The following is a 20251-nucleotide window of genomic DNA, read 5'->3' on the forward strand; positions in this document are numbered from 1 at the left end:
ACTCTTTGTTACACGTCTCTTGTTTTCTCAACTAGACCTCAACAGCACATGTGTTTTTACCACTGGTGAGTTTTACCTGCAGATACACTCGATCACGCTGCTCGCTGATTTGTTTGAACATTGACTGGAGTTTTTCCCTCTTTCCTGCAGTTACCTCATCATCAAAACACCCAGACCAAGCCTACACAGCCACCAGAGTCATTGGAGTTCTAGGTAAGTTCTGAACATCAGTAAACCTGACACTTTGTTTCCTTATCTTCTAACAAGCAGTTGTCAACAGCAGCCATGTGTTACTATTTCTTTCCCCCCCTTTTAACCCACGTCTTTGCGTTAATTTTAAGAAGATATTTTTGATACTTTTCCCACTTGTTGTCTCTCTCTCTTTGCTACTTGCTTCCTCAGCGCTTAAATGCCCGTCTTTCAAATGCTGACAACCAGGTGACATCAACATTTTATTGGGTGTTGTATCTATTGTGCATTTATACAGTCGTCTAATATATGCATCTCTTGATTTCACAGGTCTTGTGATAGTCCTGCTGTGACTGGCTGCATATGTCTATAAAACCTACCCGCGTAGGGGATTACAAAGTCTCTGTAAAACCTACTAATTGGTCCTGTGTACCTTAAATCAAATCAGGAGAATTCGTCCCCTTCTCACTCAGAAAGCGGCACAGGTTCTGGTCCAGACTCTGGTCATCTCACACCTATACTGCAACTCCTTCCTGGCTGGTCTGCCTGCTAATGCAATCCGACCTCTGCAGCTCATCCAGAATACAGAAGCTGGACTGCTCTTCAACCTGCTTTAGTTCACTGCACTTATATATTGTACTCACATGTAGGACTTTTAGTTTGGCATGCTTCAGTCTGTCTAAGAACCACATGCTTGTTTTGCACACAAGTTAGGTACTGTATATTGTTTTGATTAATTTAATGTCATTCGTGTTAAAACTCACAGGTTATTTAACAAAGCTACAAAGATAGCATGGGCGACACAGGTCATAGCAATTTCAGGAAATAAGCTTTAAATTATGGCAGGTCTAAGGTATAAATATTAAATTGCAGTTGCTGACTATTTTTGACGTTTGAAAATTCTCACAATCATTAAGCTAATCAGGAAATGTTTTACCTTTGTTTAATACACCCTGTGATAAATAATGGAATAACTTAACTTAACATAACTTTTTCTCTGCTGTACATATATATATATATATATATATATGCAAATACTAATACATCATTCTAATAAATTATCCTTGTTAACAATTTTGTATGCTTTGTATTTTATCATTTGTATATCTTTTTTGGCCTGGCTTTCATAGAAGCCTTTACTGGTTCTGGTTCATTCTAATAATGGGGATCTGCGTCTGTAAAAAGTTTCCAAATCCATCCATTATCATGACATGGGTCTAATATCTTTCTCAGACAATTTACTCATGTCGATCTTTATATACATATACATACCTTGCAAATAATCATGACATGGCAATAATGTGCAATACTCATCCATCCACTGTGCAATATATTTATTACTTATACTGTGCCATAATCACTGCTGTGCAATACTCATTCATGTGTTATACCCAGCAGGGGGCGTTTCAGACTTGCTTTTCTACCTTGTATGCAGTGAATGGCAGCGTTGTGTGTAAAGAGGCAGGGCAGGGACACACACACACACAGCTCCTTGCTGCTCTCAGTAGAGGTGAGAGTCTTCAGCAGTCCACAGTCCTCCTGTGGTGGAGATACATCCTGCCTACAGTCACTTTAACCAGCTTTTACTCCTCTGTCTGCTGGGGATTGATTGTCAGCTTGAAGGAGAGATCTTGTCTGTGAGGACAGCAGCAGCAGCAGCAGCAGCAAGAAAAACAATATTTCTACAGGACTCAACAGCCAGGAGGAGACGATCAGGTGAGATTATACTGTTTGTTGGGTGTATAATGTGAAACTTGATATCTTGTACAATATTTACTACACTGACACAAAGCCCTCATCTCACACACTGTGGTATTTCAGTGTCACTTCTCTGGCTGTTGTCAAGTTAAAAAACAGCAGGTGTGTGTTGGAAATGAAGTCATCCAGATGTTCAGAAAACATCAACTGTTCTGAACTTAAAAACTCTTTCTCTAATAGGGCTCAGCATGTGTTTTGTATGATTGGGTAAAGGGCAGCAGGTCAGATCATTAGAGCACAATGTGATGTTTATCATTTGTATCATAATTAAAGTGAAGGTGAGATTAAAGATGAGCTCATGCGAAGAAAGGCGGTTTTATTTCACTCAGAGGTAGATTCAAGGTGCTATACAGGGACATGGAAACAACACAGCAGAGGCAAAATGAAAAGAAACAGAAGGTAATTTTCAAGCAAATTTAAAAAAATTAAAAGAAATATAAAGGGTTAAATCTGTGTAAAAATTAGTTAAAGGAGTGAAATAGTACACATAAAATGATAGAACTGTGTAAAACAATAAAATAGATTAAGATAGATTACCTTTACTGTTCACTACAGTTAACTCTTTTAAAACATACGACATATGATACAATAGTGCAATGGGCAGGTAGCAGCAAGTTATATTAGTAAATTATACCAGAGAGCAAATCTTACAAGACAATAAATGTCTCCCAAAATATAAAATCTCATTATTTCTGCTGTTATTGTCCAGATAAAACCTGTTGTTTAAACTACATACACATGGGGAAGTTTTCTTTTTCTAGTTATATGACTCCCTCTGTGCCATGCTCATTTAAGGTTTAGTTTGATGGGAAGGAAGAGGAAGAAATGGAAATGTGACTTTTATGATGTCTTGATGTCTGACAGCAAACATGTCCACATATTGCTTTTATCACTTAAGGAGAATCAAACTGGCTCCGTTGAACGTTTTGTAAGAAATGTTGCTGAGAAAGTGGCGTGCAGCATTGCAGTGGACCAGGTGGCAGATTTGTATCTGTATTATCTCGGGGGCTACGTTATTAGAATCTCGACCAAGTTCCAATAAGGATTTACTGGCCTGGAGAGTCAGTGTCTGTCACGTCGTCACCGGTCTTCACAGTGAACTGCTACATTTCACCTCCTGGCATTTGACAGCCGGGCTCTTCACGAGTCCTTTACACATCCCACCAGAAAGAAGGGAGATATACAGTATGCTGTTGTTTTTTAACGTGATCCCAGTTGGACTGAGAGCAACAAAGTGAGCAGGGAGGCTGCTATATGTTGGACTCACTGGTTATGACTCAGTGGCAGTTCAGCAGTTCAGTTTGTTTATGTGATATTATATTACTAACAAAATACTGAATTTTTCAGAGATAAAGTTTTTTGTCTGTCTGAGGGTGAGTTATGCTGAGTTTTATGCGATGATGTTAAACAATTTTAATATTAATGTGATATTTCCCCTTTAAGAAGTGCCTTTTAGAGGGATTTTATGATTAAATTAGGACAAGTCCTAATATTTCTCTCCAGCTTGATTTAGAGCTAATAAAGCATCACATGTTCAGATGTCTTGGGATTTTTCATTGGAACATAATAGTCTAAAGCTGAGTTGGATCAAAGTGTGATTAACCTACTGGATATTCAGGGAAAATGAATAATCATGCAAATCTAACTGGTCTCTGTAGCCAGACTTTAGGAAGGGCAAGGTGCAACGCATGGATACAAGCGTCTGGTTTCCTTATTACCTTCCTGTTTTCTTCCACATTTGACTGCCGGGTCCAGGTTGGTCAGTTTGCCGCAGAGGATGTTTGAAAGGGAAAATCATTCATGCAAATCCTCTGCTCTCTCTCTCTTTGGGAATAACACCTGAGCTCACTGCCCTCGCCAGGCGATGGTATCTCGCTTGTCAAGAGTGAGCGGCATCTGCACATTACGTAATGTTTTCCAGCTGAGTAGCAGCAGAAGTACCACATCAGTGCAGAGCCAAAACCTTGTTCTTGTAAATTAGTGATTGAATTAGTGGCTGCTGCAACTGTGAGCATTGATTAGTGTTATTTTTTAAACCAACGTCATTATATCTCTTTCTTGCTGTGTGAGCTTCTAGAGGAGAGGTAGCACAACTATGAATGTCTGTTGGGTTTTTGATGACGTCTCGTGATGTTGGGTCAAAGAGCACTCTGTGTACTGTGCTCGCACTGTACCATGGGATCTCAGCAGTGATAGGACCAAAAATAACAGGCATATGAGGCTTATTAAGACAGTTACATAAGTCAGTGCCTTGAACAGCACCACACTCTCTCTGTCTCATTTCTGATAATGGTCTGACTGAGCCATGTGCCTCGAATCAGCACACAGGGGTGTGGCCCCGTGTTGGTCTGGTTACATTCCAGATAGTAATCTGATTTATAAAAAAAAAAACAGAAATAGCTCACTGTTTGTGTGAAAAACTTTGTAATGTTTGTGTGTGTTTAGTGTGACCTAACAATTCCTCTCTCAGAGGAGCCTCTCTCACTCCTCTCCTGTCTGCTGTCTGAAAGTGCTAATGTAATACGTGTTCGCTGTGAGCTAAAAACATGACAAGCATTGGTTTTCTTCCCAGAATTCACCATTTCAGGTTATTCAGTAGCATGTCATCTGAGTTTAGTTGTCGCATCACTGAATCACATCAGGTCCAGTGTGGGGGATTTATGACGATCAATAGGCAGAAATTGAACACAATATTCATCGTGTTGTTTTCATGCAATCACTTGAAACTGAGGGTAATTGGGTTTTTACTACTTTATATCTACGTCAACGGAGGCTGCCATGTTGTTTCTACTTTAGCCCAGAAAAGACAAACCACTGACTCTAGAGAGGAGGAGAGAGGAGGAGGCCACCGGAGGTTCCTCTACACGGGTGACAGCTTGACTAATCACCTTCACCAAGGAGGTGATGATTTCACCCCTGACAGTTTGTTTATTGGGTGTTTGTATTTATGCAAGATTACACAAAAACAACTGAATCCATTTCCACGAAACTTGGTGGAAGGATGTGGTATGGGTCATCGAAAAACCTATTAAACTCTGGTGTGGATCAATTGATCCCCCTCCCCTCTTTAACATTGTAAGATAGGACAGTTTTTTTCCTTTTCGAGGGAATAATTCATGGATCTTGCCAAAAGAAATCAGGCATTTTTGAGTGTCTAAAGTTTGGTTTGATTACATGTAAGGGGACTGGTGTACACACTCTACTGAGAGACCTTCCAGTTGAATCAGTGCTCCAAGAATACTGAATATATGTTTAATAAAGACTCTGATATTTTTTCCCATGGAGAGACATTCGTATGAATCAGATCACTGCTCAATAAGATGGTGTGTTGTGGCATTAACCACAGACTGGTCAGTGCTCAGTTTGACCCACATACTCTCTTGACCTGATGAGGTTTACCCTCACCCCTTTGTTCAGCTGTGCTGCAGAATTACGTACACATGGTCTCTCTCTCTCTCTCTCTCTCTCTCCCCCCCCCTCTCTGTTATCTCTTTTATTGTGCTCATTTGTTGGTCGGCCTGCGCTCATGTCAGCACATACCACGTACGTATTTGTCTCCTGATAGCCACCATGTAGGACTCAGTCAGGATTTTTATAATGAGCAGTGTTTTATTGTCAGTGCTTTGATCGATGTTCCCTTGACAATATACAATCACAGGAGTCAGAGTCTGGCACACAGCACATGAAGCTGACTCAAACCTCATCCATAATCATCTCCTTGAGTTTAAGTAACTCTCTTTATCCTGTGTTGATGTGATTTGTTTATATGAGTACAAGAACCAGGCACCAGGCTAATGTAATGTTTGTTAAAAAACATATTCAGGCACATTAGCAGTTGCTGAAAAGAGTGATGAAACCATAAAACATGAATAAAATGGTGTGTATTGGCTCGGAGTCCGATCAGCGGTGATGGAAACATGACACCCATGTGAACTCATTTGACAAAACAGCAAGGTGAGAGAGCACCTTAGTTTTTAGTGCGTTCGTGATGTTGAACAGGAGGCAGATAATAAAAAAGAGGCAGAGTCCTCTGCTGACAGTGGGATCTGAGTATATCACCTTTTTTGTATTCATGAAAAGATATAAGTGGGTGGATTTCTGAGTTTTTGGAGACCGACCCATTCTAGGGGACAAAATGGTAAATGGACTGCATTTGTATTGTCTTGCTGTTTTACTCTACAAGTCATGAATGAGCAATTGAGCATTGGACTGGCGGAGTCAGGGATCAAACCATGACCGCGGACGAACCACACTAACACCTCACCTCAGATGTGACAGCTCTATTTGAACTCTATTTGAGAGCATAAAGTATGTCACAGCAATCATTCACAGCACCTAATGCAATCGAAATGTGACCTGACACATCAACGCTCTTTTTCTATTTTATGCCGACTTGTTAATCTTGGATTTACACATTCCAGTGTCAGGGTCTGTTTGAAATGCCTCTCATTTACTTTACAGCATCTGAATGGGGATGTAGAATTTTCCCAGTATTATCATTATGATCTTAATGACCTCAAAAGAGCCCCCCCCCCCCCCCCTCCGTTCATGGCCCTATTGCACATCAATACTGTTTGAAAAGATGAAAGATAAATCTCCCAAAAGAGGCCTGCAGCGCTGATTGGCTCATAATTGTTTTCCTCTGTGTAACGACTGGTTGGCTGGAGGCTGCTGGCAGAGCAATGGGCTGGCAGCCTTGGAGGAATTCCGATTATTCGTAGGTTGTGATGTTTGTTGCTTGTTGTTGTTGTTGTTGTGTGGGCCCTGCTCAGAGTCCCTCCCCGTGTTCCCTGCCCTGGTAATGATTACATTTCCTGGAGGCCCACTTGGGGGACCCTGTAGGGTGTGAGAGAGTTGGAGCAAGATAAAACAGAATAAAGGAGTCTGACAGTGAGACATGGAGGGGTGGGTGGAAGGAGTTAAAGAATGTGGAAAGTTGGCAAATGTGAAAAAAAATCCTTTTTGTCTTTTAGCAGCCTGTAAGCTCAGATAAATAAAGGCAGAGCAACCAACTCCCATAATCAGCCCCACGATCGATCACTTCTGGGAACAATAAACCTGCAGCCACAGGGATATGATCAGGTAATAAACCTGCTTGTGGTTTAAAGAAAACTTAGAGGACCTTTGGACTCAAGGGCAGGGCACAGTAAAACTAAGCAGGGCTTTGCTTCGACCGACAAGTCTCTCATTCTTTTTGTGTCACTGGATCCTGTTTACCATGATCTTACTTGTGTATATGTCACCGGTGGTTGAATGTAACAATCCTGCATAAAGAATAAACCCTCGATGCAGAGTATTGTGCTGCAGTGTATCGCTCCCTCAGGGCAGCCTCTCTGTTTTTACCTCTGATGCTTATCTGTCCCCCTCTCTCAGTGGAATCATGTGACTGGCTGGACACTGAGGGTCACCTCCTCCTCGCTGCCTCACATGCAGAGTGGAGCTGGAGTAAGACGCGTCTTGAATTACAAATACAGTGGCCGAGTTCCCTCCCTGAGTCTCTGGCATTCATGTCAAATTCTGTTTCTGTGTGTCTTGTGATTAGAGATGTTCAGATACCAATTCCCTATATCGATTCTGATACGTGGACTTTACGTACTGGTCGATTCAGAATACAAATCAGATACTAGTGCATCAAAACAAAACTTGTATTGTATTTTAGCAGCTTTATGCAGCTTACCTTGTGTGCAAGTGATGATTGCTTTCATTTTTGTATGGCCCAGCTCAGGTTAAACCATTTGACAAAACAAAAAGAGAACAAGAGAAAGAACAAAAAAGAACTTAATAGTTTGATAGTCATAGCTGAAACATTACAAATAGATAAATAAATAAAATTACTTCCCTTAAATAGCTTAGAAAGTTCAACCACCCTATAGTGCCACCACTCCAAACAGAAGTCTACGGTGCACGTCACTGTTTTACTTTGGGACTTTCCAGCGTGAAATTTGATGACCTTTTTACTTGCTATTGCTAACACTACACTACCAGAACTCCCCTCTTTTTCGGGGAAGTGTTTTCAGGAAAAGAAAAATGCTATTTTTATCTGGGTGAAACTAATATACTTTAAAGATGGGAATCACTGTCCAATCTGTACATACATTTGTGTACTTACAAATACCCAACCCGGCAATTTGGTCAGCATCGGAGAAATTCCTGAAATTGGGTTCTGTATCGGAACATCTTTACTTTGTGGTCCTACCGTGAGGTGCCCAACAAGATATTTAAAATGATCACACCTTTTGTTCTCTGTCTCTGTTTGTCACTCACATTGTCTTCCTCCTCTGTCTCTTCCTCCTTCCCTCCCTCTTTCAAGCTAATTTCTTCTCTCCTATATAGCACCTGAAAGGTCGAGGCGCTCTTTCTGTGCAGTCTTTCCTTACCTCATTTGTAATATTCTTCTTTTTTGCTGGTTTCAAAAGGTCAAACACCATCCTTAGAAGCAATACAAGCGATACGACTTGTTATCACAAATGTCACGCATACCTACATGCCGATGCTTAGTAGCTGTGTTGTCAGGGCAGAGAGCTGCCATTCTTTACACCTCTGTGATGCCTCTCCTTGCAGCATCTTGTTATCTATCCAGCAGCTTAATACACCTCCTAAAACTTTTCTTTCTTCTCAGATTTACATGTTCAAAAAGTTTAATTGGCAAAAAATGACTGGACATTTGGCAAAGACAGTTTTGGCTCCTCTTTCCCTCTCCACTGAGCGTCATCTGCTCCTCTGCCCTCTCACTGTTTGTCTGCGAGCAAAACACATTCTTGAAATATCCACAAAAGCCAGCGGATGGATGATTGTTTTTTAGGAGGTGGAGGACGACATATTGCTTCACTTGTTATTGTCTATATTCTACATGCTATTATTATTGTTCATAGGACTGATTGTTTCAGCTTGGCAGGTGGAGGGAAGCTCGCACACTCGCTGTGTGTTTCCCAGCTGCTCGATTCCTAACAGCACATGGCACATTTCACAGAAGCAGTATTTCACACGGTGGAGGTAACTGAGCCAATTATATAATGACACTGAAAAGTGTTTACACACGACGTCAAAAAGATAATAGGCTTTGGGTGTAGTTATTTTATTACCTCTGCAAAGGAGAAGGAGGTAGTGTTTTTGGATGCATTTTTTTTTTGTCTGTTTGGCTTATGCAAAAATGAATGGGCAGATATCATGAAACTTTGTAGAAGGATGCAGTGTGGGTCAAACCAGAATCCATTCAATTTTGGTGCGGATCCAGATCAACGGAAGGATCCAGGAATTTTTTCACTTTCTTCAACATTGCCAGATGAGAGGGGTTTTTTCAATAATATCATTGAGAATAATTCATGGTCTTGATAGGGGGACTGATATTTATAAGTGTGTACACTTTTGTGCAGATCAAAGTAAAAATCCTGATCTAGTGAATTTAAATGAGGTATCATACTGTTGTATGGACTCTACTGAGTGACCTTCTAGTTTTATCTATGATTTAATTCTTCATTTCAGAGTATCACCCTGCTACTGGAATACAGTAATTTAGATTCTTAAGAATAAATTTGAATAAAAACATCAACAACAATGCAACCTGGCAAGTTCTCTCGGTTAAATTTAGCTCAAGAGGAGTTTCTGTGAGCAAGGATCAGAGCAGTTAAGTTGATGAAGCTGCTCCCCATGCATCTTCTTGATTGTATTCATCCAAATCCAGATATCCCCGCTTATCTAACATCTCACAGTCAGGGGGCAGTCCACTCCTCCAGCACTCTGCATCGCTGCTCTGCCATTGATTCTCCATTATATGTCCAGTTATGTTCTGCAGTAATCAAATAAAATCTTGGGGCTGAAGCAAAGAGGAGCTAACAGAAACTTATATGTGTCCTGAAGAGTCCTGATGACAGAAAGTGTGATGTCATGGTGAGATGTGTTGAAAATGAGATTCTGTAAGAATTGTTATCATATTTAACTGCATCAACATACCGACAGAATTGACTTATCAAACAATTGTGACGCATTTGCAGGAGATTTGCGACGTTAATTGATCTGCCTGCTATCTGCCACCAGTATTATAATTGCTACTTTGCTCACTGGAACCAGTGTGGCAAGTTCACCACAGCTACTTAGACATTCAGATGTATTAGCTCTACATATTTACCATACCAGACAGCCCACGTCTGCTCTGCAACCACATATTTTTCCTTGCCAGAGCTGCTTGGCTACGGAGCGGCTATTTGACTTCCAAAGGGGCTGACACCCTTGGCAATATCCCAGAAACCGTGGAGGAGATATGCAGTGAGAGCCAGTGTTTAATCTGTACTCATGTGTGTTTGTTTGAAGGGTGGTAGAGTTTCTGACAAGGGCGTGTGGACAAGTGGGAAGAGAGTTGTTTAGGTAAGAGACTGCTGGAAAAGAAGAGCAAAGGAAGTAAGGTTTAGGTATATGGCACCTTTTGAAGAACAGAAGTCTCAAAGTACTTCACAAGTAGAAAGATAAAGTGAATGAAAATTAAGTGAAAATGACCAAGTCTGAGTTTGGACAAATACCTACAGAAAGAGCTTTAGCGAGTTTGCCGAGAAACTTTTGATGTGTAAAAGACTTTCTTTTTTTTTTTTTTACAAAGCAGATTTGTGAATCCAAGAAATTTTCCTAAAGGGGATTATTCTTATTTCCACAAAATTTCCCTTAGTGTTGTGCAGACACAGTGTCGTATCAGGTCTCTGCATGACCTTGCTTGACTTTCACACAGAAAGTCACAGAAACAAACAAACCCTCAACTCCACTCTCTCCTCACAGGCCTAAGTGTTTTTAATCAACTTAACTTTCAAGAAAACACACTGTCCACAGTGTCATTTTACTGATTTGATTTTCATCCAGACCACAGAACAGCCATTATCTTCCAAAGGCAGTGATGCATTTTTATTTCCTTATCTGCATTTGTTCGTTTGTTTGTTGGCAGCATTAAACTAAATTTTGTGGAGGGGTGGAGCCTAACACAAGGGATAACTTAATATGGATGGATACAGATAAATTGACGGATTCAGGAATGAGATAGTTTCTTTGTTGGTTTATTTGTAAGCAGGATCACACAAATATACTTCCTAACCGATTTCAACCAAACTTGGTGCCGGGATAGAGCCTGGACCTGGGAGGAATCCATTACATTTTGGTGCAGATATGGATTTTTTTCACTTTGGTTAACTGTGTTTTATGATAAATTAATAATTTAGTTTATCAGACCACTTATTTTCTTTTATATCTACAAAATGATCAAGTGTAGGATTGTTTGGCCATTGCAGAAGTATGTGCTCTACTGTGTGCCATTCGAGTTGCATATTATTTAGAACACAGTAAAGTAATGGTGACTTAAAACTCACAGTGCACAGTTCATGCGCTCACTTGTTTTCATGTGAAACTCTTGTAAGCCAGCGGTGTTTGCTGTGGGAGGGATGTCCGACAGCAGTGAGACCTCGATGATTAGGACGATCTATTCATCCATTTTCATCCATGTGTCCGTCCATCTGTCTGCCTCCCTTTGTTGAGAGGTGAACAGTAACAACAACAGACCTGCTGTTGTCCACTGCAGCAGCGGGCCTCCCGTGGATTGTTCTGGAAGCAGTCTGTTGGAGCGCCAGCTGGGTTGTGCGGTCAGGTGAGGGGAGAGAGAGAAAGAGAGAGAGAGGTGGAAGGGGGGGTCCAAACACTAGTGAGACCCAGGCCATGCAGGGCTGAGACAGACAGTCTGCCTGCAGGCTTGTTAACATTCCTCAGGTTCACAGCTCACATTCGATGGCTCAGGTGCACCAACACCTCATTACTCAGAGTCAGTGCTAATGACACGGCCCATGGTCGCTAAAAGGATTTTGTTTTGTGAACAGCATTCCAGGTGACTTTTGACTCGTTGTCTTGGTTACCATTGCGACGGACTGGCGTTTCATCCAGAATGAGTTGACAAGTTTGAGTTGTGAGGGAAACACAGATTACAGAATGGAGGATAGGCATGCTTTAAATAAGTATAGAAAACAAATAGATTGTGTGATTGTGCTTTGTTTGGTATCGTCTCTGTGTTTTTAGTAACAGAAGAGCCTGTGCCCAGATAAGGAGCCACTACTCTGAAGATAAGAGCTGTCTGTTACGTACTTTTAATATCTGAATCAGTGAGTGTGTGTGAACATGTGTTCATCCCATTCTATATTTAGTGCTTTTTTTGATAAGTGATACAACCTACAGCATAGGAACGTCATGTTATTACTGTGGACAGTTGATAAGATGTTGAGACGTCACAATCGCAGTTCTGATTCGAGGTGGATTTATTAGCTGGCCACGGAACAGGTGAACTGAGGACATGGCACCGCGAGCGCTCATGAAGCAGAAAGATATTGTGTAATATCGCGGCTCTGAGGGCTGCAGGTGCATTCATATGCAGGTGGTATGGTGACTGCAGGCTCACCACAGCTTATCAGATGAAATCCCAAATTTGCCAGTGTTTCTGTGATTCTGCACCTCACTTCCACCTCAGAGTCTCTGTTTTTCCTGCAGAAGACAAACACTGAGAAACAGTTATGTCACAGTTTCATTTACTGAATTAAGGAGGGAGGGAGAAGAGAAAGAAAAGTGTGGTGCAGTAACATTTATGAAGACCATATGAGTTATATAACTGATTTTTATTGGGTGTGTAAACACATTGCTTTCTTGTAACACGGCATATATCCAAGTGACACACTCCGCAACTCTGCTACTGGAGCAGTGGCGGATCTAGGATTTTAAACCAGGGGGCCTTGATGCGCCACAATTTACAAAGATTATATCTACAACAGAAATTCACAATTCATGATATAATAAAATGCACATTTAGGTCTTTTTACTGTTAGCTCTTTAGCTTTTGAGCAAAGCCACACATCATTGATTACATTTTGAAAAATTACTTCTTGTTCAAACAACAACTCTTAACATTATTAACCTCAGTGATTAGGTTTCTTTTAAAGACTACTGACAGGACATGGGCTCTTCAGGGGCCAATCAGACTTTAGCTGGGGCCAGTGCCCCCTGGATCTGCCCCTGTCCTGTAATGGAAATATTGAAACAAATAAACACAGGATATTGACTGACAAAGTGGTATTGTTTCTGCAAAACAAGGCTGTAATAAGAGTAGGTTGGATTGTTATTGTACACACATAACACGTCATGAGTGGCTGTCTAAGCGGGAGTGAGAGTTTAGAAGTTGACTCCTGTCATTAACACGAGAGCAACGGCCTCAAACTGAAAGCGCATCGCAGTTGATTAAAGAATCTTTGCTGGTGGCCATGCTCCGTCTCTTCCTCAACTTGTTGCATCTTAATTTTAAAGCGGCTTCACTTTGTGTCGTTTGTTTTTCTTTGTGTAACTCGTTGTGCATCTCCTCTTCTGCTAAAGGCTCCAGACCTCCTGATGATCACTCAACCTGACAATCCAGAGATGTCGCCCTGATTCCTGTTTGTCAGACACAGCTTTTCTTTAAGCAAGGTAAGTTTATGATCTTGACTTCTTTTAATTCAAGTTACATGTATAAACAATTGTATTACTGAGCTTTATTTCTTTTTAATTTCTGTCTCCGTCAGATGTCAACCACAACAGAAAATGGGATGGGAGGGCCCTGGAACACAAGCAGGGAGAAAACGTATAAGAAGGTAAAAAATTATATAAGAGCCTCCCTGTGTTTGTTTTTTATTTTACTCCTATGATGAACGTGAACTTGCTCCAATAACGTTTATTTTGAATGCCGCTGTTTGGAGCTAACAAGTCCACAAGACCTTTGCTTGTCACATGAGCCCTTATAAATGTCCTTGTGCAGCACATAATGTCCTGACTCCTGCCAGGGCCCGCTGCCAGAAATCACTCAAGTGTTGGTCACACATGTTTTTTTTTCCTTTTTTTTTTTAACCTTAGACGTCACTGCTTATGGCAGCATTTCTCAAGATGTCACAATTACATGGCTTCTCACAGCAGCAATCACTGTTCAGGTTGGGACCTAAAACTGGTGAAAGGTCTTTTTGTTGTGGAAGCAATAAGAGTATGTTTGAGTTCCAAGCTCTTAAAGCTCTTTTCAGTGTGTTATTGAAATTTCAATATATTCAAATTAAGAACTAGAATGGCAGTTGCTTAAAGGGCCACCTAATCCCCTTGCAAAACCACATTTAATTTCACAAGATCCAGATCTGCACAAAATTGCAAACACTCATAAATTTCAGTCCTGTAATCATGCCTGATTTTTTTCATCAAGATCTAAGAATTATTCCCTGAGAAACGAAAGTGAAAGTGAAAAAAGTTTCATGGATCTGGCCCCTGATCTGGATCAACACCAAAATGTAATGCGTTTGTTCCTGATCCACCTTATCCTTCCATCGAGTTTCATGCTAACACTTCAAGTAGTGTAATGCCGCTGCTTGTGTAATCTCAGAGCCCATCGGCCATCGTTTGATGATGAATTAGCTTCTGGGGGTTTGGGGGAAATATGTGGCTTTGGGTGTTACATTTGCCATACACTGTTTACGGTCCAACAAGTCACACATTGAATGTCACTTCACACAAAACACAAACAGCAATAGGTGTTTTAGGTCCGGCAAGATTGTTGCTAAGGTCTATTAACACTTATCTGCATATGAACGCAGATAAATTAAAAAGCCGATAGCAGAAGCATTTACTCTCTATCCTGACTACACCAAGCCTGCTCAAATGTGATCAGTCAAACTAGAAACAGTAACCAGAAGGCTTCCGGCCACAAGTTTGTTCACAGGCAGAATATTTTTATAGAGATTACAATGCTGCTAACTAATAGACAAATAAATGCAGATGAAAACATAACCTTGTTGGCAGAGGAGATAACACAAACTGCATGGTAACCATTCAACATTTATGTCTAGTAGGGACTGTGATAGAGCTAACAGTGTCAGTGCACTACTACAGCCCAGCTGACGTGATGTTTTCCTTTCTTTCCCCCTCTAGACCACGTCATCGGCCTTGAAGGGGTCCATTCAGCTGGGTATTGGCTACACAGTGGGCAACCTCACCTCCAAGCCTGACAGAGACGTGCTTATGCAAGACTTCTATGTGGTGGAGAGTGTCTTTCTGCCGAGGTCAGTGCTAGTGTCAACCGGCTCAAACACACATTTACACTGACGCAGCCAGCTTCTATACACAACCCAATATTTTCTATGCATCTTTGTGTAGCGATGGTTTGCACCCAATCACAGAACTCAAGGTTAATCGAGCCAGTGAATTAGAGAAAGAGATAATGTGAAGGTGGTAACTGGCTGCACTTTCGATACAATAGTTTCCTGACTCTGCGGAATCAATGAGTGGAAAGGGGCTCATGGTTAATCTCTGCCTGTCTACCACATCACATATTCTACGTGTGGGTCTCGTATTTAAAACATGTAAATCTATTATTAATCTTGCTGAATGGAAACTGCAGGTGGGGGCGCTGGACGTCCAGCCCAAAGAAAAGCCCCCTGCTGCCACAAAGTGCCACCATCATCATTTATCAACAAAGTGAGTTTCGCTCGTCTAAGTCATGATGCAGGAATAAAACTATTCTGGTGGATTATCGTGCCAAGAACTGTGAAATCAGCTTATACTGTTTGCCTCTTACTGCCACAGTGCCAAACATATTTCAGTGCAGGGCCGCGCCGTCATCTCGGCCAGTCTTCACAATTACATCATCAGCTTTAGAAAACATTTTACATAATCCACAAGCAAACCAGGGATTCTTTAAAAGTGTGACTCACACATCCACACATCCAGTAAAATATAGCACAGAGTTCCCACATCTATTTTTACTAAAATGAATAACTGTAGGAACACACTGAGTCTCTCAATAGCTGGTGCCGTTGGTCAATGTGTATTTTCTATATTAACCCTCTACTGATTACTTTCTATCTTAATTTGACAAAGAAAGCAGTAACAAAGAACCCATGTTTTAGTGCTAGGTTTCATAAATAAAGTTTTTACTTTATAGAATAATTAGACATCTCACCACATGACCAGGAAATCCTGTGTGCATGTGAACAAGGGAAACTGAAGATGTCATGGCCGCAGGGCTCTCAAAACTGACCAGTTGTTCAATAATAAGGCAGAGTTCTATTAAGAAAACAAGTCAAAGACTCTCTGAGTTAAGTTAACTTTTAAATTTGAGCTTTTAAACCAGTTTACATGTGATAAGTGACATAAACTGTAACTATACATGTGACAAAAACCAATTTGTTTATACTACCATACGTTCCATATAAGAATTAGAAATGATACATAAACTTTAGTACCGGATTAGTTTTTTCATGTTTTTAGGATGTTTTGGGATTTAAGGTTTTTAACAATATTTCCATTATTTTAGCAGATAAAAGTAATAAAAGAACATCAAAACATATTTTGCATGTTTCATTTATAATTCAAACTATAGAGAGTGGATGATATGCTTAATAGCTGTGAATGTTTCTGTGTCCATTTTATATCTTGAAAAACATGAAAAATAAAAAAGGAAATTAGTGACAATCCAGCTAAAGGCGTTCACTTCACAAATACACGCCATCATCTGAAATTAGTTTTTAATTTTGAATCCTCAGGAAGAGAATTAGAGTCCTACCAGGAAATACTTTGTGGTTTACCTTTGATAGGCGGCAGCAGGATATGTAAACTAAGTATGGTTTATTCAAAGCGAGCACTGGCACGCACACTGACCTTTTACCGTCATGCTCCTTGGCAACAGCCAAACATCACTCCAGGGTCTGATGTCGACTGATGAGTAATAACAACCTGATGTAGCCTGTTGGTCCACTGAAGAGCAAACAGAGACCCGTTCTTCAACTTAAGTTTGTTACATTATCTTTAATCTGCCCTCAATGTCAAGAGCTCTCACACAATGGAGAAATTAAATGAAATAAAAACAGTCGAGGCAACAAATTGCACAAGACGTAAAAAATAAAACATAAACAGAGAGAGAGAAAAACCGATGTCTTCCTGACGTCTGTATGTGACATAACCGTTCCCTCTTTATTCTTCACTTTCTCGGAGCATTTTGTTCTGTAACGGTACACAAACACACAAACACAAACCGCTCTGTGTCTTTTCGCTGTCAGAGGATCCTCAGAGAGCGGCTGAGTGATGAAGCTGACTCTCAGATGCTTTTATTGTGTTTCACTAGTCTTCTCCCCCTCTTGCTCCTCTTGTTGCTGCTCCTCTCTGGAGGTTTCTCTGCTGTTGTTTGTCCCGTCAGTCTAGTTTTGTGTGGCAAAACTAGACACACCACACACATACACACATAGAGACAGTTTTTAGTTTCTCCATGCATGTATCTCTGACAACGGGCGCGCATCTTTCCTCAAGCGGCTGAACATAGACGGCTCCCTGATTACACTGAATGAGTGTGTTGTTAAATGGTTTCCATGCGAGGCGTACCTAACCATCACTGACTGTCAGTCATTGAGGACACACTATTGTTATTGCCCTCACACTTTAAACCGAGCAGTCAGATTTCATTGTAGAGTAATCACAGGTGTAGTGTTACACATCAGGGCCTGGCTGTTGAGTATAGCACCGACACGAAACAACAACACAGCGGCCTCTTTACCCAGAAAACCATCCAAGTTCCTGGAATTTAAACCAGATTTAGAGGTGCCCTGGAAAACAAAACCTTTTTTGCAGATTTAGGGTCAGTGAGATTCCAATAGAGTTTAAAAAAAGAGTTTAATTGATGACAAAACTCAACGCCTGACTCACTCTAACCTTATCAGACACGCTTATTGCAAAGCTGTGGTGTTCCCCCCTGCGACACAGGTTAGGCTGGTTGCACAACAGGGTCAGTCTTTGTCAAAGTGAGATTCTCCTGCGGTCCAAAAAATCATGTAGGTCGTTTTTTTCGGAGTTGTTTTTCTTCTTTTTTTTACATTCACTTATGCAATTCCCTTTCATGCCTGTGGAGTAAAGGCTCATGTGTTGGTTGGTGTTGTTAAGACCCAGTAATCAAAGCCTGCTTCAGTCTCCAGGCGAAGAACTCTATACAGGCCAGTTTGTCACTACAATGCAGGAGAATCTGGGCCTCCCATTGATGACTTCACTGGAGCACATTACAAGGGCTCACTGATACTCTCACCACGAATCAGTCACACAAAGATTAAGTGTTAAGGTTCAGGTTCCCCGTAATGTTGCCTCTTGCCTCTATGGAATCATTGCTTGGAGAATGACACTGACACGTTTCATTTATGTAATGTAAAAAGTCTAGTTGAAATACTAATTGAATACTAGTTGAAATACAACTAATGTCTATGTCTTTGTGTCTCCTGGTGGGGCTTGGTTATTTATTGCACGTACCAGCGAGGGAAGCAACTTGACCCCAGCGCATCACTATCCTGACTTCCGCTTCAAGACCTACGCCCCGCTGGCCTTCCGCTACTTCAGGGACCTATTTGGCATCAAACCAGATGACTACCTGGTAAGACTCAGGTCTTGTCTACACTACTGCAAATATTTTTGTCCCCCGTTTTTTAAAACCCCCCGAATTAAACCTGAATCATGAACCTGAATAAGAGCGGGATAATTGTCCTTTGACATCATATAAAACATCTTCGGTTGAAGTATTGTGTTGAACCACACTTTCTTTCTGTTTATGAACAAGCACAGAAATAGAAAAATGGTCACCGGTGTCATGGAGAAGGTGCAGTGGCCTGTTGGTGGTCTTAGTCTTGAATTACTTCCCACTGAGGGAACACTAAACCCTCCACCTTAATGCATACTTAGTGGACACAATCCAATGCTTTTTATTGAGCAGTAGGTGGGTAATGCCACGCGCCATCTGTGCGGGGGAAAGACAGGATGGGGGGTGAGATAAAGGCACAGCACTGAGGCGGTGGCGACATTGGATGTGATAACTGAGCTGATGGAGCATATTCTCATAGGACGGCTCTAACCAGCTCCCACTGGTGACGGAAACCAGCAGACGATTCAGTGATTTCCCAGCAGAGTCAAAGACAAACACACACACAGAGAATTGGATACAGGACGGATGAGAGAGGAATGTGTTTGTCTGACAGACATTTTCAACTGGAGCATTGCTTGTTTGCATATTTGTAAATGTGAAAATAGACTGAAGCCTTGAATGTTGAATATATCGCAAAGCATTCAAAAGCCTTAATTGACATGCTCGACATGCTGTCCTTTATGTTAATTTAATTTGCTGCTCAGTTTACCTTGTTGCCATATTCATCCCTACACATCTTGCTCGCTACAGGAATTAGATTCTACGTAATCTTGTTTGGTATCTTTATAACAGCATGAGGCCGCTTTCCTATTTTCCATCTGCCTCCGAGCCTTTCAACAACCCCAGCAGCGGCATTTTTTTTAAATGCCAAATTTCTTTCTGCATTAGTGAGAGACAAAAGGCTCTGGTGGAGGGACAGAGACTAAATGTAACCTGAAAGCAGCAGGGGGAGGGTGGCGTACAAGGCACTGCTCATGACTGATGTCCTTCAGGTGGCGATGCATTCATTCATACAGAGGCCACACAGCGCGGCCTAATTAAAAGCGAGAACACACACAGCCTCCTGAATGCAAATGTAATAAACTACGGATGTGCTTGTGCTGGTACACTAATGTGAGTGCAGACGGTCATCAGTGGATGAGTCTCTGAGGAGGGAGAGCGGATGCCTCCAGTGTTGCTGCTCTTCTCTGAACATGTTGCTTTCGTAACGTGCTGATCTAGAAGTGCTCTGCAGTTTGCTGCTCTCACAGGCTCTGACCTCACACGTTGACTGCCGCGTGGCAATGAAGACTCTCAAGCTGTTCCGGGGCTGTTTGATATGCAGCATAAGCAACAATCGCTTATGTTACTCTCATGTATTATGGAGTAGAACAGGCATTACTACAATCAATGGGGATGTGATTCCCTAACAATAAACCAAATGTTACCTGCTTCCATTTATATATGGAATATATATGATAGTAATATGTTACATGGCCAAAAATATGTGGATAACCATGTATTTCAATTAGTTCTTCATTACAAGTACCCCCTATGCAAAATATGGTCCATAAAAATGGTTTTCTCATTTTGGTAGAGCCTGAAGGGCCTGTTCAAACTGCTTAACACCCCAGGAGGAACTGGAACAGCAAACATGAGCCGGGCCTTATTACCAAACATCAGTGCCTGACCTCATTATTGCTGCTCTGGATGAACTGAAACAAATCCTTTCAGCCAGGTTAGAAAACTCTGTGGAAAGTCTCAACCAGGTCTGCAGTAATCAACTAGATCAAATACTAGGAGTCGGCATTTGTTGACCCCAATGTTTCTCCCACTGATACTGTTGCATATTTA

General features: G+C 41.2%; 1 protein-coding gene across 1 annotated transcript in view; it reads left to right on the forward strand.

Moving 5' to 3' along the window:
- The first annotated feature begins 1656 nt into the window (after positions 1-1656).
- The window catches only part of pip5k1bb (phosphatidylinositol-4-phosphate 5-kinase, type I, beta b), a 34383-nt gene continuing 15788 nt past the window's right edge, over positions 1657-20251 (forward strand). Inside the window, exons 1-5 of the mRNA XM_020100937.2 lie at positions 1657-1905; positions 13327-13416; positions 13512-13580; positions 14896-15026; positions 18256-18373. Coding sequence (XP_019956496.2) covers positions 13512-13580; positions 14896-15026; positions 18256-18373 — 318 coding nt within the window. The 5' untranslated portion in view covers positions 1657-1905; positions 13327-13416. The remainder of the gene's footprint in view (positions 1906-13326; positions 13417-13511; positions 13581-14895; positions 15027-18255; positions 18374-20251) is intronic.

This window comes from Paralichthys olivaceus, chromosome 4 (genome assembly GCF_024713975.1).
Source record: "Paralichthys olivaceus isolate ysfri-2021 chromosome 4, ASM2471397v2, whole genome shotgun sequence".
Taxonomy (NCBI): domain Eukaryota; kingdom Metazoa; phylum Chordata; class Actinopteri; order Pleuronectiformes; family Paralichthyidae; genus Paralichthys; species Paralichthys olivaceus.